Below are 20,795 nucleotides of genomic sequence, written 5' to 3' on the forward strand. Positions count from 1 at the left end.
TCATAAAAATAAAAAATAAAAAAATAATAAAAAAAAGTGAAAAAAAGCTAGCAACGACAATAGGAAAATAGAGACACCGAGTTACGTCCAGAGGCAATGAGAAGAATCCCGCTGGAAATTGTTGAAGCGTGTTAAAAAAGAAAATAACTCTCAATGTTTTACACTTATGCCCATTATAATTAATAGAATAAAAAATTAAAAACACTTCCCTGTTGATGATTAGTCCAAGCCAGAAAAGTATATCAACACGAGTTCGCTAGTGTAAACATGAAAATGTAGTCTTCGATTTGTCTATCAGAAGTGATGGAAAATCTAGGACGCCGTGTCTATACATCGTTCGACCTAATAGGGTTCAAAATCCTGACACATTGGCAGTTTCTTATCATACACAAGATTATCTTCTATTATCTTCTACTTCTGCCTAATTAACTAGTCCAACGGTCAATTCCAACAGGCGTTCTATTGATTAAGTATGCATTAAGAGAATAAAATTTATTTACCTAATTAGATCACTTATAAAGTAATTATAAACAAATCTTTGAAATAATATCGCTCCCAAATGTTCCAGTTTATGTGATGGTATTTGACTTGACAGAAAGCTTAAGAAAGAAAGAAATATTTTTGAAATTTGTGGCCTAAAGCAAGTCATACATAATTGTGTGACTAAAAGTGTCTCATTAAGGGTGAAATGATAAGTTTAAAACTAAATTATTTCAAATTGTAAGAAATATATAACTCTAATCATTTATTTATCTCATTCAAGAAAGAACAACAAATAGAAGTAGGCAATCAGGAATGGTAAAGCGTGTTATTATTTAGCAGTTGTACATTTTGTCAAGATGTATGAGTCATAACAGCTGATTGATTAGAAAAGAATATATCTAGTAGTAACAAGAATTCTACCCAAGACTAACTCAAGTGTTTTCCTCCCAACTTTGTCCATAATATTCATCCAAAATGGATTATAATAATACGCGTAACGTGACCCATTGTGCAAGCAAATGTCGTACTCATCAAAGGTAAGTGGAAGTGTTGAGATCAAGCAGCCACATAATTTCTCATTAAAACTCAGTTTGAAAAGTCTACCCACCCCTTCAGTCTGCTACCTATAAATACCAACCTTACCATAACTCTCAAATCACACAGCTTGGTATAAATTTAATTAAGAACAAAATGAAGTTTTGGGCAGTGGTTTTGTTTAGTGTCTTGTCTCTAACAGGAGCATTGGCACAAGATGTTGGTGCTCTTGTTAGTAAAGACATGTTTGAGAAAATGTTATTGCATCGCAACGATGCGAATTGTCAAGCCAAAGGATTCTATACTTATGATGCTTTTATAGCAGCTGCGAGGTCCTTTGGAGCTTTTGGAACTACTGGAGACACCAACACTCGAAAGAAGGAAATTGCTGCATTTTTGGCTCAAACTTCTCATGAAACTACTGGTATATATAGTTTTCTTAATAACTCCTTTCAACAATTAATATGCTTGAGTGTCCTAGCTTTACATTTGTTAGAAAAATGACAAAAATATACGGAATCAAGGACAATGTCATTAACGACCCCATGATCCAACAAACTCTTAGCTAGGCTTTTAGCAGGAAAAAAAATAAATTAAAATAAAGAAAACCCAGCATATCAGAATAGAGAAGGACAAATTTTCATGTGTATCAGAAGAGAAATCAGAACTTGGATTGGGCCTAATATTTATCTCCTGTGCATGCCCAACATCTTTTACCAGCTCTTTACAAACCTAATAAGAAATAACTCACTGTAAAGTGAAAAAGAGAAATTTTCCTGATCAATGAGGACACTCATTTTGAGATACTATTCACAACCTTTCTAACAACGTTCAACAAACATATATGTACATATATGTGCATGAGAAAATTGACCTTATTTCCGAGTATGAGACCCATTAATATATAGTACTACTAGTTAAATTAAAATGAGACCCATTAATATATAGTACTAGTTAAATTAACCTTACACAAGATACATAATATGAATTATGATGATAAATAGGGGGGTGGGCAACAGCTCCGGATGGTCCATATTCATGGGGATACTGCTTCAAGCAAGAACAAGGCAACCCTCCAGATTACTGCGTCGCAAATCAACAGTGGCCTTGTGCTCCTGGTAAAAAATACTTTGGTCGAGGTCCCATCCAAATATCCTAGTAAGTGGATATAGTATAATATTTTCGTTTTAATTTGTTATACCAAGTTATCTATTTTATTTTTAAAGTCACTTATTCTATATGTTTTGAACGGTTACTTGTATAGAAGGCTAACTCAGTAAGGATTTAACTTATATACACTAACAATATAAATAATTTTATGCTATAATAGTGTTTTTTGATCTTTAATACTATCGTTTTACTTGTCTTAGTTTTCAGGTTGCTATTATCACTTTTTGTGGACGTAGTTAACTGTAGTTATCTAGAGGTGATATGATAGTGTAATGCAATCTAAATTTATAGAAGGCACCAGAGGTCGGTGCAACGATGCGAAATTGACTTTATCTAAATCCATTACTTTTCATACGAAACATAAATTAGTGTAAAAATTCATTAAAATTGCAACAAAGAGTACATTTGAACCCATTATTCTTAAAATATAAGGTGTTCAACACTAAGAATATTACGAACTGAAACCTAGAATTTAAACCCTGAATGCTCTATTAATAACTCAAGTTACTCAACTATCAATTATTTTATGACATGCAGCAACTACAACTATGGACCAGCAGGAAAAGCCATAGGAGTGGATTTGTTGAAGAATCCAGATGCTGTTGCAAATGACCCAGTGGTTTCATTCAAGACAGCTGTGTGGTTCTGGATGACACCCCAACAACCAAAGCCATCGGCACACGATGTGATTACTGGTACATGGAAACCATCAGGAGCTGATTCATCTGCTGGTCGTGTCCCTGGCTATGGTTTAATCACCAACATTATCAATGGAGGAATTGAATGTGGAAAAGGTTCTAATCAAAATATGGAGAATAGAATTGGGTTTTACAGGAGATACTGTCAGATTCTTGGAGTCGATCCTGGCAACAACTTGGACTGTGGTAAACAAAGGCCTTTTGGGCAGTAGACGCCTTAAATAAAGTCTGCTAAGTTAGTCGTCTAATTTAGACTGGAAAAGTTGCTACCAAATATGTGTGTGTGTACTTTCGTGTTCCATAATGAGGCGTAAATAAAGTTTGGTTCATCCAAACTAAGATCTCTGCCTATCTATGTATACGTTATACAGTGATTAATATACCAGTGCTTTGTGTTACATGTATGTTCTCTTCCTTTTTTCTCTGCCTAGTGACTGGTGAGAAATACATTAATTATTAAAATGATTTGGGTTATACGTTAAAAGAACTTTACACACTATTAGTGTAACTCAACACGTTATAGTGGTTTATTTATCATTTATTTTATGATCAGACGACCACCTATACATAGAACTTCAAACTCTAATCAAATCTTAAGACTACAATAACGGAGCTTCTTATGAAAAGGTAAGTAGACAATAAATGGTCAAGATCGGGATTAATTCCACCAAAGAAAGGACGAATAAGAGAAATTAAAACAGCAAGCATTTTCAGAAGATGGTTCCAATTAGTCGGACGTACAGCGGTATAGTGCGAAAAACTGATAATTAATGTGGCAATGTGCATATTATTTTCCACTTAGTGCTTGTATAACCACTTAACTTATTTTCCAATTCAAAGTCAATTTTTCCTGCGGAGAAATTAATATGATAAGTCTGTTGATCAAGTTATAAACTCGAAGTGGAGGAAAAAAGAGCATTCCTTCTTGACCGGAGCCTATCTAAAAGTCTATCTCGTTGCGGTATGCAAGACTTTTTCTTTTAACCTTTTTCTATATGGTTTTTTTTCCCACGTTTAAAAATGAGACATAACTATTATTATACCATGTACAATGGAGTGCATCAAATTAGGCCTTGCTCTTTTCCTTTTCGAAGGTACTTGCATAAATCATCCATTATGACAAGGCTCTCCATAAGAAAGTTTATCGATACGAAATAACGATATATACCATGCTGTTCTCAGCAGAAAAAAAAGAGGTCATGAGAGAAAGATGAAGGGGACCAAGTTTAATTCGCTAAAGCACATAACTTTCAGAACTGAGGAATGATTTGTTTTCTTCACTAATTAATTATCGGTAACAATTCCAAATACACAAGGAAAATGTTAACTTATAAGCTTTGCAGCTTCCTGCAAGAAATCAACTCCTTAAGAAAAATGTTTGCTTTTGAATTTTCTAAGAAGGTTGTAGACATTTCGACATCATGCTATAGCTTTCTTTTTCAGTGAAAGCTATCATACATGCTTCTAGTCTTTGAACCGACAAAGTAGTTTCTAATAGGGAACGTACTTAAATGCATCCTACAGCCAACTTATTTACCAATATGACCGAAGTATACACTACCTATACACTTCAGATGTATATATTGTGTACAAATACGTATATTATATGTATAACATATGTATATTAGTATAAAGTATACACCACTTATACATTGTGTCCATATTTTGTAAACTGGATGGTCGAATAGTATTTGAATGTAATTTTCCCTTTTTAATATAGCCTTGTTATATAATATCTTTTGGGCTTTGAGTTTCAATGGCCGAAAGGCCCTTTAGCGGGGGTTGTTTAGTAGGAAAATGGGCTTATTGTATTCCAATGGGCCTTTTGGACCTGGTAGTCTAATCTCTGGGCCAAGGTCTTTGTCTGACAAACTAGACATCCAATACTGTACTCTGTAGTTCTTCCATAGCATTATGGTATACCTTCTGAAGCTCAAAATGATAAACCCTTGCAGAACCCTAATTTAGTCCTCACACAGCTAACAGAAAGGAGAACTGAAAGACTTTGAATAACAAGAACAAGAAGCTGAAGTAGACACACAAGATGGGGAAACTACCACCATCCTTAAGGTCAGCCAACTTTGCTGTAAACACTCTCATTAAAACTCCATCTTCGGTTCCTCACCAAAATATCCCACCCCCAACCACAAAACCCCATTATTATCCCAAAAAATCACAATCACCAAAGAAAAAACCCACACAAAATACTGAACCCCAACTCCCATCAATTACAGCCTTTGATTCAACATCTCTTTCAGATGCTAAAACCCTTTTCAACTCTCTCATTTCCAATACCAGGAACATCCCTTCAGACAATAAATTCTATAATGCAATCTTACAATCATTTTCCTCCAATTCAACTCTCCAAGATTCAATCTTTTTCCTTAATCACATGATCAAGATTCACCCACCTTTCTCACCTGACAGATTTACATACCATGTTCTCCTAATCCAATCTTGCAAATCAGTTGACCTTTCTTTAACCCCTGTTCTTCAAGTTCTTAATCTTATGACTAACAATGGTTTCCCTCCAAATAAAGTCTCAACAGATATTGCTGTGAGGACCCTTTGCTCTTCGAACCGCGAAGAACAAGCCATTGAACTGGTAAAAGAACTTTCTTCAAAAGATTCTCCACCTGATACATATACTTACAATTTTATTGTCAGGCATCTATGCAAGAACAGGCCTTTGAGTACTATGAATAACTTTATTAAAGAAATGAGGGAGGGTTTTGATATAAAGCCTGATCTTGTTACATATACTATTATGATTGACAATGTTTGTAATGGTAAAAATCTTAGGGAAGCGACTCGATTGTTGGGGGTGTTGAGTGAGGAAGGTTATAAGCCTGATTGCTATGTTTATAATACAATTATGAAGGGTTATTGTATGTTAAGTCAAGGGGGTGAAGTGTTAGGTGTATACAAGAAAATGCAGGAGGAAGGAGTAAAGCCTGACCTTGTGACTTATAATACGTTGATCTATGGATTGTCGAAGTCGGGAAGGGTGAAAGATGCTAAGAAGTTTTTGAATGTTATGATGGAGGAAGGCCATATTCCGGATGCAGTCACGTATACTTCGTTAATGAATGGGATGTGTAGAGAAGGAGATCCGTTAGGAGCGCTGGCATTGTTGGAGAAAATGGAAGCACGAGGCTGTGAGCCTAATTCGTGTACATATAATACATTGCTTCATGGGTTATGTAAGGCAAGATTATTGGATAAGGGAATGAAACTGTATGATGGTATGAAGCATAATGGTGTGAAACTTGAGACGGGGTCTTATGGAACGTTTCTCAGAGCTCTCTGTCGGAATGGCAGAGTAGCAGAAGCTTATGAAGTTTTTGATTATGCAATAGAGAGCAAGAGTTTGACTGATGCTTCTGCTTATACAACTTTGGAGAGCACTTTGAAGTGGCTTAAAAAAGCTAGAGAACAGGGACTTGTCGTTTGACCTCCATTGCTGGTATTCTGATTCATCTGTAGTGTTTTTTTTACTTATTCACGGGCATTCTTAATCTTCCTTAGAGATTTTTCACCTCTCTAAATGTTCTAGTCTTCTCATCATTTGATCCTTTTTATGTACTTTTTCATGTTAAGAAATACACAAGAGTGTTTGAATTAATTGTACATATGGCAGGAAGTATGTGTTTGAATTAATTGTAAATACAACAGGAGTTATCCAACTGGAGAGCATGGAACATTAACTATTTTCCAATTATTTAGATAATAATACTAAGTTCTCGTTGTGTATATAATACACCCCGCTGAGTGAAACACTATTTGCATCAGATTGGAAATGTATTAAGGTCATCTTAGTGTCTTGAATTGTCTTGTGCTTTATCGATTTTTTAATAATGGTAGTGTTTGGGCCAGCTTGTCCGCAACTTCGACTATTCCATTGGATACCTACTAACTCCCACTAGCATAGGTACCGGGTAACTCTGCCTACCAAGGCTTACGCTGATGGAAGAAATCACCTAGTGTTCTTTGTCTTGGATTTGAACTGGTCTCAAGGTTCTCTTCCCACTGCATAAACTACTCAGCCACACCCTTGGATGCTGTTTAGCGCTTTATCCTTGAACTATGAAAGATGAAAAAGTCAACTTCAACATTATATTTTTTTCTGTTTGTTTGGTAAAGAAATAGGTTTATTCCAACACCCCACCCCAACCCCGCCCCCCCTCCTTTTTGTTTTTGTTTTTGTTTTTGTTTTTGATATAGTTGTATAATCAAGACTCTGATGTTCCTAGGGATCTGTGTCTGTTATTACTCCCAGTAGTTTGGGTCCTGAAATTTCTCAAACACTGATAATTTTGGCCTTTCTGTACTTCTTTAACTTGATTTCCTATCTTATGCCTCTTAATAATTGTCATTTTTACTTGAATGGTGCTAGATGAGCATATATTCCGCTGAAGAATAGTTCACAATGGCATGTATCTTGACCTTAGATTCTCGAGCCAGCAAAGAATATTCTTTTGAAAGACTTTGCTGAATCCTTGCTCTTTGTTTCCTGACCAGTCGTTCTGCTTCGATAATCATTTGAAGCATGTGTTCAGCGGCTCTGTGCGGTATTTAGTTTTGCCTGGCACAAATGTAGAACGGTTGATTGAATGAATGACTTGCCTGCTGGTAAAGCTTTGATCATCTTCCAACATTCTGTTCTGCCCGTCTTTCGGAGCAATTCAAAACTTTTACAAACTTATGCGTTGTCTTGTTGTGCGCTTGTTTGGAAATCTTTGAACTGAACATGGGTATAGGCATACAAGAGATGAACTTTCAAATCGAAGCAGGTAGTTAATAGTCTAGTGAGGTCAATAGCTGGCTTTCTAGCGTGCTGATTAATTATGCAAAGAGTTGGAATGGCAAGAAGTGATCCCAAGAGGCTGAGTGACATTTTAAGGCACAAGGCCGCAGCTTGGCTGGCTTGAAAATTTATTGAACTTTCTTCTAAATTTAAAAACCATCCTGTTATTGAGTATGTGTTATCAGAGATTGGAAGCACAACCACTAACCGGAGAGGGATCCTTATATACAGCTGATCGAATAGATCCGAAGACCATCTTCAGTTTATATGTTGCATTTATTTCTGAAATGAAGCAGAGGAGTCCATCTTAAGTCTAAATTTTCCAATTTGGATCTCTGTTGCTTATCGTAGTGTTGCAGCTTTTGGTGTCTGAAATGTTCTGTTCCCATGTTCAGCCCGTAACTCAGTTAGCCCATAAAACGAATTAGTCTGAAATAAATTTACATGATGTTAAAATAGATTCCAAGATAGAATATGGATCAAATCTAAATTCCCAAACAGAGTCCAAGGCCCAAAATTTGTTGGTCGAAGCAAGTGCATTTTTTTTGCGCGGATTGCCCTTCTTTTGGGGTGGTCTTTAAATTTTGCCTCTCATATTTGTGGTCTTTAAATTATGCCCCTCATATTAATAGTCTTTAATTTTTGCCCTTCGCGTTGCAACCACGAAGCGTTCACGCGAAATCATGAGGTTATGGGTTCAAACCCCGCTCGATAAATTAAAAAAAAATTGCAAGGCAAGTTTTGGGTAAGCGTGTATGCGGACCCGGCAAGATACTTGTTAAAAAATTCACCAAAGTTATGCGGACGGCATACTCGTGCCTTATCGGCCGGACTTGGCATAAGTATGTCGGATGCGGCATAACTTTGTAATTTAACAAGTTTATGCGGGTCCAACATCTTATGGGCAAACTTTTAGTTAAGCCTTAACTCAAAGTCTTTTCTAGTTTATGTCTTATAGAATGGAGACTTTTAGTTAAGGCACAACTAAAAGTATGCCCCATAAGGCGGAACTTTTTCTTAAGGCATAACTAAAAATTTGTCTTATAAGACAAAATCTATGTCTTAAGGAAAAGTTATACCTTATGGTGCATACTTTTAGTTATGCCTTAACTAAAAGTCTGCCCCATAAGGCATAACTAGGAAAAGACTTTTAAGTAAGGCTTAACTAAAAGTTTGCCCATAAGTATGCTAGATCCGGCTTAAACTTGTGAAGAAATTACCAAAGTTATACCGGACCTGACATATTTATGCCAAGTCTGCCCATAAGGCATAGTATGCCGGGTCCGGCATAACTTTGGTAATTCCTTAACAAGTGTATGCCGGTGGGGGCATAGCGAAATTTAAACTCTGCTTTGCAATTTTTTTTTAAATTTTTGACTGAGTGGGGATTCGAAACTGGAACTCATGGGTTTTAGCAAAATTTAAAGATTTCAAATATTAGAAAAGAAAATTTAAAGACCACCCCAAAGAATTGCCCAAGCAAGTGGCTGACTGGGCTGAGTATAGGAGCATTATGTCCCTAAAATGACAAAAATAGGCCCACACACTCTTTTGATTCTATTAGAACGGGTTTGGACTCAAAAGAAGGCTATATTGCTCCATTGCATGGATTTTGGCTTATGATTCTGTCACATGTTGATGTCTATTCTTTTCATGGGATCTGCAAACAAGAAATCTGCTTGATTGTCTGTTGGTTTCTTTTCAGTGCACTGAAGAATTTCAAATTGAAGTATGTAAATACATGGATAAGGTTCTATGCTCAGAATTTTCTGACACTGAAATCACATGTTATCTTTATTATCCTAGGTTTCAGTGTACCTCTGTGCCATTGGGGTGTCAACTGTCAACCAACTGCTTATTTCTTGCGAGAGATGAATCTGAGACGGGTTTAGCAAATTCAACTAACTGTATTACTTTCAGCTTGAATCACTAATGCATATACAAAAAATAAAATATTTAAAAACGTAAATATATAATCAGGAAGGGGGCCTTGGCGTAATTGGTAAATATGCTGCCATGTGATTAGGAGGTCAAAGGTTTAATAGATCATTGAGCTCCGGCTCTTCTCCGGATCCTGTGCATAGCGGGGCTTCTTAGTGCACAGGGTTCTCCTTTTTATCCTTGTGCCGAGGGTCTACCGGAAACAACTTTTGTACTTCCTAAGGTAGGGGTTCTATGCACGCTCTACGCTTCTCAGATCCCACTTTGTGAGATTTCACTGGGTATGTTTTTGTTGTAAATATATAATAGATTACTTTCATTTTGAACCTGTTGATTCTAAATTTCGATTTAATAGCCCCCGTTTGTTATACGTTTAATGAGGCAAGGAGGGCTTCGCAAACTGAAGCTGTGACTGAATTAATGGCAAATGGTTCACTCAAGAAGCACGAATAAGCATGTAGTATATTAAATTTTCCTCTGTTGCTTTAGTTACCCAACAAATCGCCGCCCTCCTCCATACTAAATCTTTTTTTGTTCCTATGTATATAATCTTTAAACACCACCTCAGCTCAATTTCCAAGATACGATAATTAACTATACAACCTAAAGTTGTTCTTTGTCTACCGAAAACACAACCTATTACCCATTCAAAACAAATAGAATAGTAATTCTTGTAATTGAAAATGTTTTCCAGCTAAATGATTCTTGTTCACCTAAAACTCTATATCTAGCACAATGCAACCCTAGGCTGATAAGTGATAACTAATCCAAATTTTCCTGATTCTTTATGCATGCAGTGTCTAGAAACATCCACATTTCCCCATGTATGTTAAAAAATAATCTGAATTCAACTATACGATAAAAATCCAAAAATAAAAAAAAATGGAATCTTGCAGAAAATTGTTGGGTGAAAACAAGGCATAGTCCAGCTCTAGAGCACTCACTATTGTCAATGATTGAATTCAGAATTCATCCAATTAAGTAATGAATGCGAAAACGTTGCTAATTCTGAGGCCATAAGATGCAAGGGAAAGAAAATTGTATCAAATTGCATATTGTTGCTAAATGACGTAACAAGATTACTAAACTATTGTTGGTTACCTAGATTAGCTGTCGCATGCAAATTAATTCCAGGAAAAGGGCATGTCCCTATAAATAGATTCTTGAATGATTGATTGTTACCTCAAAATCAAGCGAACCTTTCTTCCAAAACAAATCAAAAACAATGACAATGTCATCTAAATCTAAAAGTCTTCTATATCCTGTTAGATCCATTAGCTTGCCTACAAGATTACATCCCAATGACCTAAATATTGGGGCGGAATTAAACAAACTGAAAACCTCAGAACCGTCGTCTCATAGTGTAGAAACAATTCAGGCTGGTGTTCTTGGTCTTGTAGAATTATACAATTCCTTTCAGGAACTTATTCAGTGTCCAAACACACAAAAAACTCTTGTACAACATCAAAATGGGGCTATAGTAGAAGAGGCACTGGAGGGATCCCTTGAGTTACTCGAGTCATGTGCTAATATTAGAAACTTATTTTGTACTATCAAGGAACAAGTGCAACTTCTTCAGTCAGCGTTACGACGAAAAGGTAGAGATTCAAGCATTGAGAAGGACATTGGAAATTACTTTGTCTTCAGGAAGAAAATGAAAAAAGAGATAGTAAAGAACTTGAGGAAATTGAAGCACATGGAGAACAGAGTTGGATCTTCTTTGTTTTTGGACATTGAGCAGCACTTAAGAGAAGTAACAGGAATGACTATATCAGTTTTTAAGGCCCTTTTGGTATTTTTGTCCTGCCAGGAAACAAAAATTAAGCCTAGAGGGTGGTCAATGATTTCAAAATTACTGATCACAAAATCAGCTTCTTGTCAAAGTAGCCAACTTTTCAGTGACATGGGGAGTGTTGATATAGCTCTTGGCGATCTTCGCGAAGATATTAAGAGCAATGTTGCTAAAATTGATGTCAATATTGCACGAAGGAGATTACAAACGCTTGATGGTAGCATCGAGGGATTTGAGGCTGGATTAGAAAGCTTGTACAAGCAATTGATCCAAAGTAGAGTTTCATTTCTTAATGTTCTGGCACATTAAGAACACAATAGTGTACATATCCTATAGGTCATACACAAATTTTTTGTTATAGAGAAGTATAGTTGACACGAAGCTATAATTAAATCTTAACTTTGAGATCAGTGTGTCTTCGTGTTTTTGTCTCATCTTTTACAATATCGCGTCTCAGATAATTAGTTTACTATTTATTTCATTCTTGAAATACAGAAGTTAGTGCTAGTTGTAGATACAATCCCACAGTCTAGTGGTTCTACCACACCGTACCCATCAAAACTACTTTGCTAAGTTCAATAACTATTATTGAGTAAAATTTTGCATGTGCCGTTGCCAAAATATTTTCTCCAACTTCTGAATCTTTAACGAAGAGCCAACAAGTTCATATTAATAAAGGCTAAATACCTACATAGATAGTTCCTTAAACTTAACACGTTTTGTAAGATAACTTTATAAACTTACAGGGTGACCAATTTTTGACATTTTTAGACATCTTAACTTGACATATTTACTTTATGGATGTGCCGTATCACCTGTGGTTTGCCTTATACTAACACCGGTTTCGGTCCAGACATAACAACTGGGCTTCACCTGGAGTGACATCAGCCCACTCAAGTTAGGCATGTCTGAAGCATGAATTATTTCAGGGAGGTTTACGCAATGGGTAAGTTACACGTTTGACCGGTAGACAAAAAATAATTATACTCGATAGCTAATATATATAAAAAAATATACACAATTATGTATGAAAAATATATATATATATTATGTATATTTTACATTAATATACAAAAAATTATACATTCGCTAGCTATTATTTTGGCTAGCGACTATTTATGTCAATTTCTCGTATGAAGATAATTTATTTTAGTTGCTTAGTTTAAATTTTGATCACACTTTCGCATGCGTTTAGTACAAAAATATCCTGGTAGATCATCAGGAGTTTCTAATGGGTGGACTTGCCACTAGTCTTGGTGAATCACCAGGATTTTAACACAAATTATGTTATGAATTTGGAACAAATTATCCAATTTTTAGCGGATCACTAAAAGTTTCTACTAAGAAATTTCACCTAACATGTTTTTTTTTTTTTTTTTTCAAAATTGGTCTAGATTGGTTCAAATCAACCCGAATAACTCCAAATTTGACATTTTAATACCAATCCCAATAATTTCCAATGGTTAGATTCAACCCAAATATTCAAAATCAGTAGACTCACTCTGTCTTTTTCAACAATCAATCTCAATAAAGCCTATCAATGGTTCTCAAGGAGGACACCGGGCAAATCTTGTCCATTATTATTAAACATAAGCTTCATGCGTCTAAGCTCAGTCACATGATATATGAAATATCTCGACCTACGCGGCTAAGCCTCCACCTTACACTTAGATTGATAACAATCTTAGATGATAATTAATTTAATTAAAAGATGATCTGAAATTTGGGGTTTAGGTTCTATACATATCTTAAACTAGTATTCTATAGTTTATATGCATGTTGCAGAATCCATGAATTTGAAAGTACTAATAATTGTCATCCATGCTGTAAAGCAAAGAAATTCAGTACTGACAATTGGAATAAGATACAGTAGCCAGCAGTGCTTCAGATTTGGTGAATGTATAATCAAAATACAATGAATTAAGCTCAGATAATTATCTTCACTTAGCAATAAATAAAACCACATGCATGAATGGCATTGGTTGTTTTAGTAGTTTATAACCATTTGAGTATAATTCTCAACATCTTTACCTGCTAAAGGACAATTTCTTGTACGATTATGTGAGATTGAAGCCATAGACAAAAGTATAAGACAAGATGTTTTTCCTTTAATTATTTTCTGGTCTTTTGGAGAACAATTAATGAGCACTTAGCACAGGACTAATTTATGGAAAACCACATGCTAATGACAACCACAAAGGAACTGGATGATCGTTATTTTGATAAAACATGTTCAATTGTTTCAGTTTTTCTTGTCCGAAATATTTCGAAGGTTCATGGACTAACGATGAATGTTGCTTCATTAGTCTTAATTACATGAATTTATCTAGGAGGAATAATTAATTGAGGGACAAGAAAATGACAAGATGTGTTGTAAAGTCTGATCAATCCTAACACAGAACCTGATAATATGGACAAAATAGTATCTTTGAAAATCCACTAATAGATCATATGGACAAAGTTATACCTTTGTAAATCCAATTTTATTAGCTAAATGCCTAAATGGTTTTTATATGGAACCTATATATGCTCTAATTATTTCATAATGACGACAATAAGTTGCAGAACCAATAATTTATATAACGGGATTAAAAAAACAATATAATGTTACACCTTAATATTAGAAGTTGTGACTTAAGGAATTTTTTGAATTCCTTTGTCACTATATTAGAATTTTTCTTTATGCCAGGGAATTTGATATTACATTACAATTTTGAAGATTAATTTGCCACTATACTAGAAGTCTAGAGTTTCTCTTATGTTAAAGAGGATGCAGCAATTTATATACATTGAAAAAATTATTTTGACCCTATTTGCACAATACTCCTATAATTTTGGACAATTTGGACTAGCTCCATACCTGAGTAGTACAGTAATGACAAGAAACATAATTTTTCGCCATGGATCTGATCTTTCGAAATAAATTAAGCAGATGAAATACAGGAAGGAATTTTAATTTGTTTTAAATAATCTACAGTGTCACCTGAATGAGCTACATTTTCTGTCACCACATGCAGTTCATGGTAAAATAATGGGAGTGGCAGTGGGATCTGTCCAGTAAGTGTATCTTTCCGCAGAAAAAGGGCCTAACGAAAATATTAGCCATTAGAGTCCTTGTTTGATGTTGGCTATTCAAAATCTAGCACTGTTTAAAACTGGCCCCATTGAATTTCTTCCCATGCAAAATTAATTCGTTATTTGAATGGTTTTTTCATTCTTGGTACGTATCCAGCAAAAATGATAAGACAGCTATGAAATTTTGGAAGTTCACTGTTTCTGTAGCTACTTGCTAGAATATGTCTCTCTTGGACTTTAAAATAGGAAATCTTTTCATATATAAGATGATTGGGGCGGCAAGAAAAGGCTATCTTGTTTACTGTTCTCCTCTGTAGCTGGGAATGATGATTACAGATTGAGGAATCAAATTGTGAGTAGCCTATTTTGTGACCACAAGATTTTAAAAATTTATAGGCTGCCGACTGTTTGCAAATGACTATGACTGAGGCACTGCAACAAATTAAATTGTGGAAAACGAAGAGGAGACCGCAGTGCTTAATTAGCATGGAACGGATGCCAAAATTAGCTCATAAAAAATATGACTCATCCAACCCGCTTTAAGATAATCTTAAAGTAAACCACAAATAGAGGGCCTCTAGAATGTTACTCGATTTAAGATAATCTTATTTAAAACTATTTTAGATTGCTACTATCATATAAAGAACATATTGTGGTCATTAGCATAGAAATTTTAAGATCAAAGCCTAAAAGATTATGTTATCAGAAAAGGAATCTTAACTTCACCTCGAATGATTTGTGTATTTCTTTCCTCAGATCCAACTCAAAATCAATCATATCGACCCTGACTAATTTAGCAATGAAAATTTATCAATCATGCTAGCTGATAATTGCATTATATGGTTCAGATTTCAACGAAAATATATCAATGCTTCACTAATTAATCATCATGAAGAAAGAATTGAATTATTTGTCCAATGAAAGTATTATTTGGTACTTAGCTGTACTGTACTGGAGAACATTATCACGTACGGTTATAACACACTCCTAAATCTTCTCACCATATTTTAGGAATCAAATGGTAATGATAGAAACAGATCATGATGCCAACCCTGGAGTTACATTGTTGGGGATCATTTGGTTCACTGGAAAAGTCATGCAAAGATTATAATGCAACTATTGTACAGAAGAATCATATCATGTACGGTCATCTGACACTGAAAATTCAACCCAATTAAAATAAAAATGTCTTCTTTTTATGTTATATTCTATTTTCTTAATGTGCTTTCCTACCCTTCTGCCAAAAATCTTGCATGATTAAATTATTTAAAAAAAAAAAAAAAAAAAAAAACATGACAATGATAGACATCAAGACAAAGAATGTTTACGGATAACTAAACATCACCTAATTGGTTTTAGATTCCTGCCTAATGATATGTTTTAACAGTTTAAAGGTTGAGACTTGATTTATTTTACTGCTTTATTGATCAATGGCTTGAACTCCTTTTGAATTAGTTTTACAGTAATCATCTAGCGCTAGCTAACAATCAGATTAATTGGTACTTAACCAAGGAATAAAGTATTCAATGTATTAACTGAAAGATAAAATAAACTCAATTTTTAAACTAAAATGGACGGTTAAGGGGCAGTGGATTATATTAGTCGAATTGGAGTTATCCTTTTCAGAAAATAGCGATTTGAACAACTCTAGATACTATAATAATTGCGCAAGATTGTCTTCAAAGAGCACAAAATCCAGTATTTCATTCTCTATATCTTTCTTGGTGAAATTAAGAGTTTACTAATTGAGTATGTTTAGGTTTGCTTTCATTGTATCCAGCAAGATTGATAAGCCAGCTATTGATGTTGAAACCTGTAGAGTTGTAGTAGGAATAACTACTAAAAGATGCCATTTTACTAATTTCAACTCTCAGGCAGTGAGGCCAAATTTCACTTAATGATTGGGCGGCAACAATATAACTATTCTCAATATGAGAATCACTATTGGAGAAAAGGACTAGAGCCTAATGTAACCTATTTTTAGAGCCAACAGATAAAACAATTGTAGAGTGCCGGCTGTTGGCTATACCAATAAACATCACTACAATTATTGAAAAAATTAGAACGATCCATAAGTCCACATTGGCATTGCTTTAATAGAAGTAGAGGCAAACATCATTCTTCTAGCATTCACTTGATCAGAGTTTCTTTCAGCATTAGCTAATACTTACACATAGAGATGGCCAATTCAAGTCATGTTAGGTCCATTAGTTTTCCTTCTCGTTCACCGCCAGAGTATCTCAGAGTTGAGATTGAGCTAAACAGGCTAAAAACTTGGGAATCCTCATCAATTTCTTCCGCAGCAACTCCTCTTAGTTTAAACACAATTCAAGAAGGCCTTGTAGGCCTAGCAGAGTTGTATAATTGTGTACAAGACCTTCTCAAGTCCCCTAGAACTCAACAATCTCTCCTCAAACATCAAATGGGACGATTAGCTGAAGAAGCCCTTGAGGCCTCTGTTGGACTAATAGACTCGTGTGGCACGACGAGGGAACTAGTCTTGATGATGAAAGAACAAGTGCAAGATCTTCAATCAGCATTGAGGAGAAAAGTAGGAGATTCAAGCATACAAAATTTCTTCAATGCCTATATTAGTTTTAGAAAGAAAGTAAAGAAGGATATAGCCAAGAGCCTCAAAGCACTAAAACAAGCAGAAAACAAGATAGAATCATCTACTCAATTTTCTTCAGATCAATCTTTATCTAAGCTACTTACAGTGTTAAGACAAGTATCTGCCTTAACCATCTCAGTCCAAAGATCTCAACTTTATTTCTTGTCTACGCCAGCTTCAAAGGCGAAGAAAAACGGGTGGTCATTGATCTTAAAAATGCTTGTCACAAAATCAATGGCTTCTAAGGGAGATGAAAAGACAATCAATGAAGTGGAATGTGTTGATTTTGCTCTTTGTTCTTACCTTCACAGCAGTGATTTTAAAGTTGATGTACCAATGATTCAGCGAAAATTGCAGACATTAAATGCTGGTCTTGAGGCTATTGAGGCTGGCACAGAGTGCTTGTCTAGGCTATTAATCAGAAACAGAGTCTGCCTTCTTAACATCCTAACTCCTTAGAAAATATTGTACATTAGTTCTAATATTTAAGGCATACATTTTTGTAAGGATATGCCTTTTCCTGAAAACCAATTCTGTAAAATTTGGAAGTGAAATATGCAAGCCAAAGTTCAATCAATCCTTTGTCTCAATCTTTTATTCATCTTTTCCAGTTTGTTTATTTTCATTCGATTACTTTACTATATGACAAAAAGTTCACAAACTAATCTACGTTGAGATCAATTTTGACAATGGCTGACAATAATAATGAAGTAATTAACTCGTGCAATTTATCTACTTGGGTGAATTGAGCAGTTATAATTCTAATTATCATTGAGCTTTGATTAATATCAGCTATAAATAACCATATTAAAGAAGACGCACCAAAAAATAAAAATAGTTCTGAAGTGCCTAATGATAATGAGACCCATTCTTCTTGAATTATGTTTTTTTTCATTACTGAAAAGCTAACTTTTCGCAACTGCTTCCCCATATTGAGGCCTAGAATGGGTCTTGCCCTTCAACCAAGATTAACAAATGTCAAGTGCTGAGTGGGCTTCAAGATCTATAAATACCTGAGTCTTCCTAAAACAACACATCAACAAGCAATTCTTAAGTTCTTCAAAAAATAGTTTGATTTCTAACCGTCTGTAATATTACTTGCTCAATCTCAATCCCAAAATCATGGATAACTCCCAGAACTTGAGCTACCAAGCTGGCCAAACCAAGGGCCAAGCCCAGGTAATTTATCTGCTATTTACTTGCACATTCACTTTTCCTTTAACATGCTTGCATATAATTGACGGAACCAGAAATTCTAATAAATGGATCTGAAAAAAATGCAAGAATGGCATATTCGGGACTTGGAACCTGTAACATAAAGCAATTTTTGGGTCATCATTTATGGCTACTCTAAAAGTTTCTCTTATATTAAAAGGATGCAACTATTTATGTATATACAAACAAAATTGCTTTTACCTTATTCGCACAGTAGCATATGATATATGTTGTCATATATAATCAGGAAAAGGGTAACCAGATGATGGACAAGGCTGCCAACGCTGCACAGTCTGCCAAGGAAACAATGCAGCAGGTAATTTGGCCATTGGTATTCCATTATATATTTGTTGTTCCATAAGATTAAAAGAATAATGCATTATCTTTTGGTTGATACCCTTACAGGCGGGACAGCAAATGCAGGCCAAGGCGGAAGGTGCAACTGAGGCAGTTAAAAATGCCACTGGCATGAACAAATGAAATCCTATTTTCAACCAAACGGGCTCTTTTTCCCCTTCAAAACTTTGAAGTTTTTGTTTTTCTCTTTCAAATTAGGAAAGCAACTTTTGTTGCTTAGGATTGACTATTGTTGAGAGTCTTCTTGTTTTTGAATTAAAGAAGAAGTTGTGTATAGGTTACATTGTCACAACTCTCTTTCTTCTATATTTCCCTCTCATAATAATAAATTACTATTGTTTGGTTCTATGTAATTTCCCTACTTTGCATTCCTTGATCACATTATGATTAAGCTTATTTCCCAAGGTTTGCATGAGATGATATGGTTATTAATTTTTGTTTTTTATTTGTCTAACAATTTATCTCATCAGGTCAATTTTACCAATTCTTTTAAACTTTATCAGATCATGAGATTAATTTAACTTTAAAAATTAAAAGTTTAAAAGTTAGATACTCACAAACCATTTGATAAATACAGTAAAGTACAATTTTCCCTCCTACCAAAATAGGAAATAATACACATTAAAATATTATAATATGTAAAAAAACAAAAATATCTCATCAGGTCAATTTAACCAATTTTTTTAAACTTTATCAGATCATGAGATTAATTTAACTTTAAAAATTAAAAGTTAGATACTCACAAACCATTTGATAAATACAGTAAAGTACAATTTTCCCTCCAACCAAAATAGGAAATAATACACATTAAAATATTATAATATGTAAAAAAACAAAAATAACTCTAGATTGTCAGAAGTGGGATTTGAACCCACGCCCTCTCACGAGGACCAGAACTTGAGTCTGGCGCCTTAGACCACTCGGCCATCCTGACCCAGTTGTCCTTTGCTTTTAAATTTCACACTATATACTATGGTATCGATTCAATGCTCGTGCAAGCTATTGATCTGGTTTGCACCAAATTGTGCTGTCTTGCATGTAAACTGTAAGCAGACATATTATTCCACAAATATGAAAGTATTTACGTTCCAAGATTTTCTCGATTTGAGTAGTTATTAGTTGTGTTGAATCAAATAAAATGATTATCAAAAGGTCAGAGTAACAATTAATATGCAACATAACATTATAGTGCTAATGTTCCCTTTTCCCCTATCGGTCTTATAGTTGTCTTATTCAATCCAATTAACATAATCCCGACTAATTCACTCACACCGTCCAAAAAAAAAAAATGACTTGCAATATTGCAAATTAATCCTATTCTTTAGGCGAAGATTTTGTTTGGCATTTGATAAGTGTTCTCCTAATTGCCTACTAAGGAGAAAAACAAGGCGACATGCTGCTGGTCTGCTGTGATAGCTATATTGTTAGTTTAAAATGTGTTTCATTTTTGTCTTGTAAATTTAAAGAAAATTATTTGATATAACTCAGAAAATAAACTTTTTTCATTGGAGTGTGTTTATATTATTCACATGTGGCCTTATGATATGGGTTAAGTTAAACTTTCAAGTGAATGTGTGTATTAAGTAGATAAAAAATGGGGATCGATGAGGTAACCTTTATTTCCCAGAATGATTATTCCCTATTGTTCATGAAAATGTTATCCCATCAATTGAACGGTATTTCAAGTGAAAATGTAAAATTTTATTTGATAAAAACTTATTTGAGGAGATTTGAGTTTATTCCCTACTATATCCACCCAGAAAATATATTATCATATTTAAAATATTGTGATTAGCAGTTTTAGCACTTTTAGACTTAATTTTTATGTTGACGAACACCAGGTTAGAAAATAAAAAGAAAAGAAGTGTCAGAAGTGGGATTTGAAATATACCCTATCTTATAAAATTATCTTACGAGGACCAGAACTTGAGTCTGGCCCACGCCCTCTTACGAGGACCAGAACTTGAGTCTGGCGCCTTAGACCACTCGGCCATCCTGACATTGCATGGATGAATGCTATTTTTATTCTATATAACCAATTCAATAATTCACTGTTGGGTCAAATCTAAACCCATCTTTTAAGGGAATTTGGCACGGTGTGCCAAGTGTTAG

At 34.7% G+C, this 20,795-nt stretch overlaps 5 protein-coding genes and 1 non-coding gene across 8 annotated transcripts; 5 read left to right on the top strand and 1 right to left on the bottom strand.

Moving 5' to 3' along the window:
* The first annotated feature begins 1,129 nt into the window (after positions 1 to 1,129).
* On the top strand, positions 1,130 to 3,283 carry LOC132046365 (basic endochitinase-like). Its single transcript, XM_059436976.1, has 3 exons — positions 1,130 to 1,441; positions 2,022 to 2,175; positions 2,725 to 3,283. The coding sequence occupies exons 1-3, from the start codon at positions 1,174 to 1,176 to the stop codon at positions 3,095 to 3,097; spliced, it is 795 nt and encodes a 264-aa protein (XP_059292959.1). The 5' UTR covers positions 1,130 to 1,173; the 3' UTR covers positions 3,098 to 3,283.
* Positions 3,284 to 4,786: 1,503 nt separating this feature from the next.
* LOC132046364 (pentatricopeptide repeat-containing protein At2g17670) lies at positions 4,787 to 8,148 on the top strand. Of its 3 annotated transcripts, none has more exons than XM_059436974.1 (2): positions 4,787 to 6,351; positions 7,407 to 8,148. In XM_059436974.1, the coding sequence occupies exon 1, from the start codon at positions 4,930 to 4,932 to the stop codon at positions 6,337 to 6,339; it is 1,410 nt and encodes a 469-aa protein (XP_059292957.1). In that variant the 5' UTR covers positions 4,787 to 4,929; the 3' UTR covers positions 6,340 to 6,351; positions 7,407 to 8,148. The 3 variants fall into 3 exon arrangements, with proteins under 3 accessions (XP_059292957.1, XP_059292955.1, XP_059292956.1); XM_059436972.1 differs by having other exon boundaries at positions 7,282 to 7,420; XM_059436973.1 differs by lacking the exon at positions 7,407 to 8,148 and adding an exon at positions 6,817 to 7,039.
* A 2,710-nt stretch (positions 8,149 to 10,858) lies between these two features.
* LOC132047808 (uncharacterized) lies at positions 10,859 to 11,734 on the top strand. Its single transcript, XM_059438792.1, has one exon. It carries the CDS (start codon positions 10,859 to 10,861, stop codon positions 11,732 to 11,734), a length of 876 nt encoding a protein of 291 aa, XP_059294775.1.
* Positions 11,735 to 16,412: 4,678 nt separating this feature from the next.
* LOC132048256 (uncharacterized) lies at positions 16,413 to 17,688 on the top strand. The gene has a single exon (XM_059439162.1). The coding sequence runs from the start codon at positions 16,680 to 16,682 to the stop codon at positions 17,568 to 17,570; it is 891 nt and encodes a 296-aa protein (XP_059295145.1). The 5' UTR covers positions 16,413 to 16,679; the 3' UTR covers positions 17,571 to 17,688.
* A 445-nt stretch (positions 17,689 to 18,133) lies between these two features.
* On the top strand, positions 18,134 to 19,031 carry LOC132048257 (stress-induced protein KIN2-like). The gene is made up of 3 exons (XM_059439163.1): positions 18,134 to 18,290; positions 18,574 to 18,642; positions 18,732 to 19,031. Exons 1-3 carry the CDS (start codon positions 18,234 to 18,236, stop codon positions 18,804 to 18,806), a joined length of 201 nt encoding a protein of 66 aa, XP_059295146.1. The 5' UTR covers positions 18,134 to 18,233; the 3' UTR covers positions 18,807 to 19,031.
* Positions 19,032 to 19,533: 502 nt separating this feature from the next.
* On the bottom strand, positions 19,534 to 19,617 carry TRNAL-CAA (transfer RNA leucine (anticodon CAA)). Its single transcript has one exon. It is a non-coding gene; the product is annotated as a tRNA-Leu (tRNA).
* Between the last annotated feature and the right edge of the window lie 1,178 nt (positions 19,618 to 20,795).

The sequence above is a fragment of the Lycium ferocissimum genome, chromosome 2 (genome assembly GCF_029784015.1).
Source record: "Lycium ferocissimum isolate CSIRO_LF1 chromosome 2, AGI_CSIRO_Lferr_CH_V1, whole genome shotgun sequence".
Taxonomy (NCBI): domain Eukaryota; kingdom Viridiplantae; phylum Streptophyta; class Magnoliopsida; order Solanales; family Solanaceae; genus Lycium; species Lycium ferocissimum.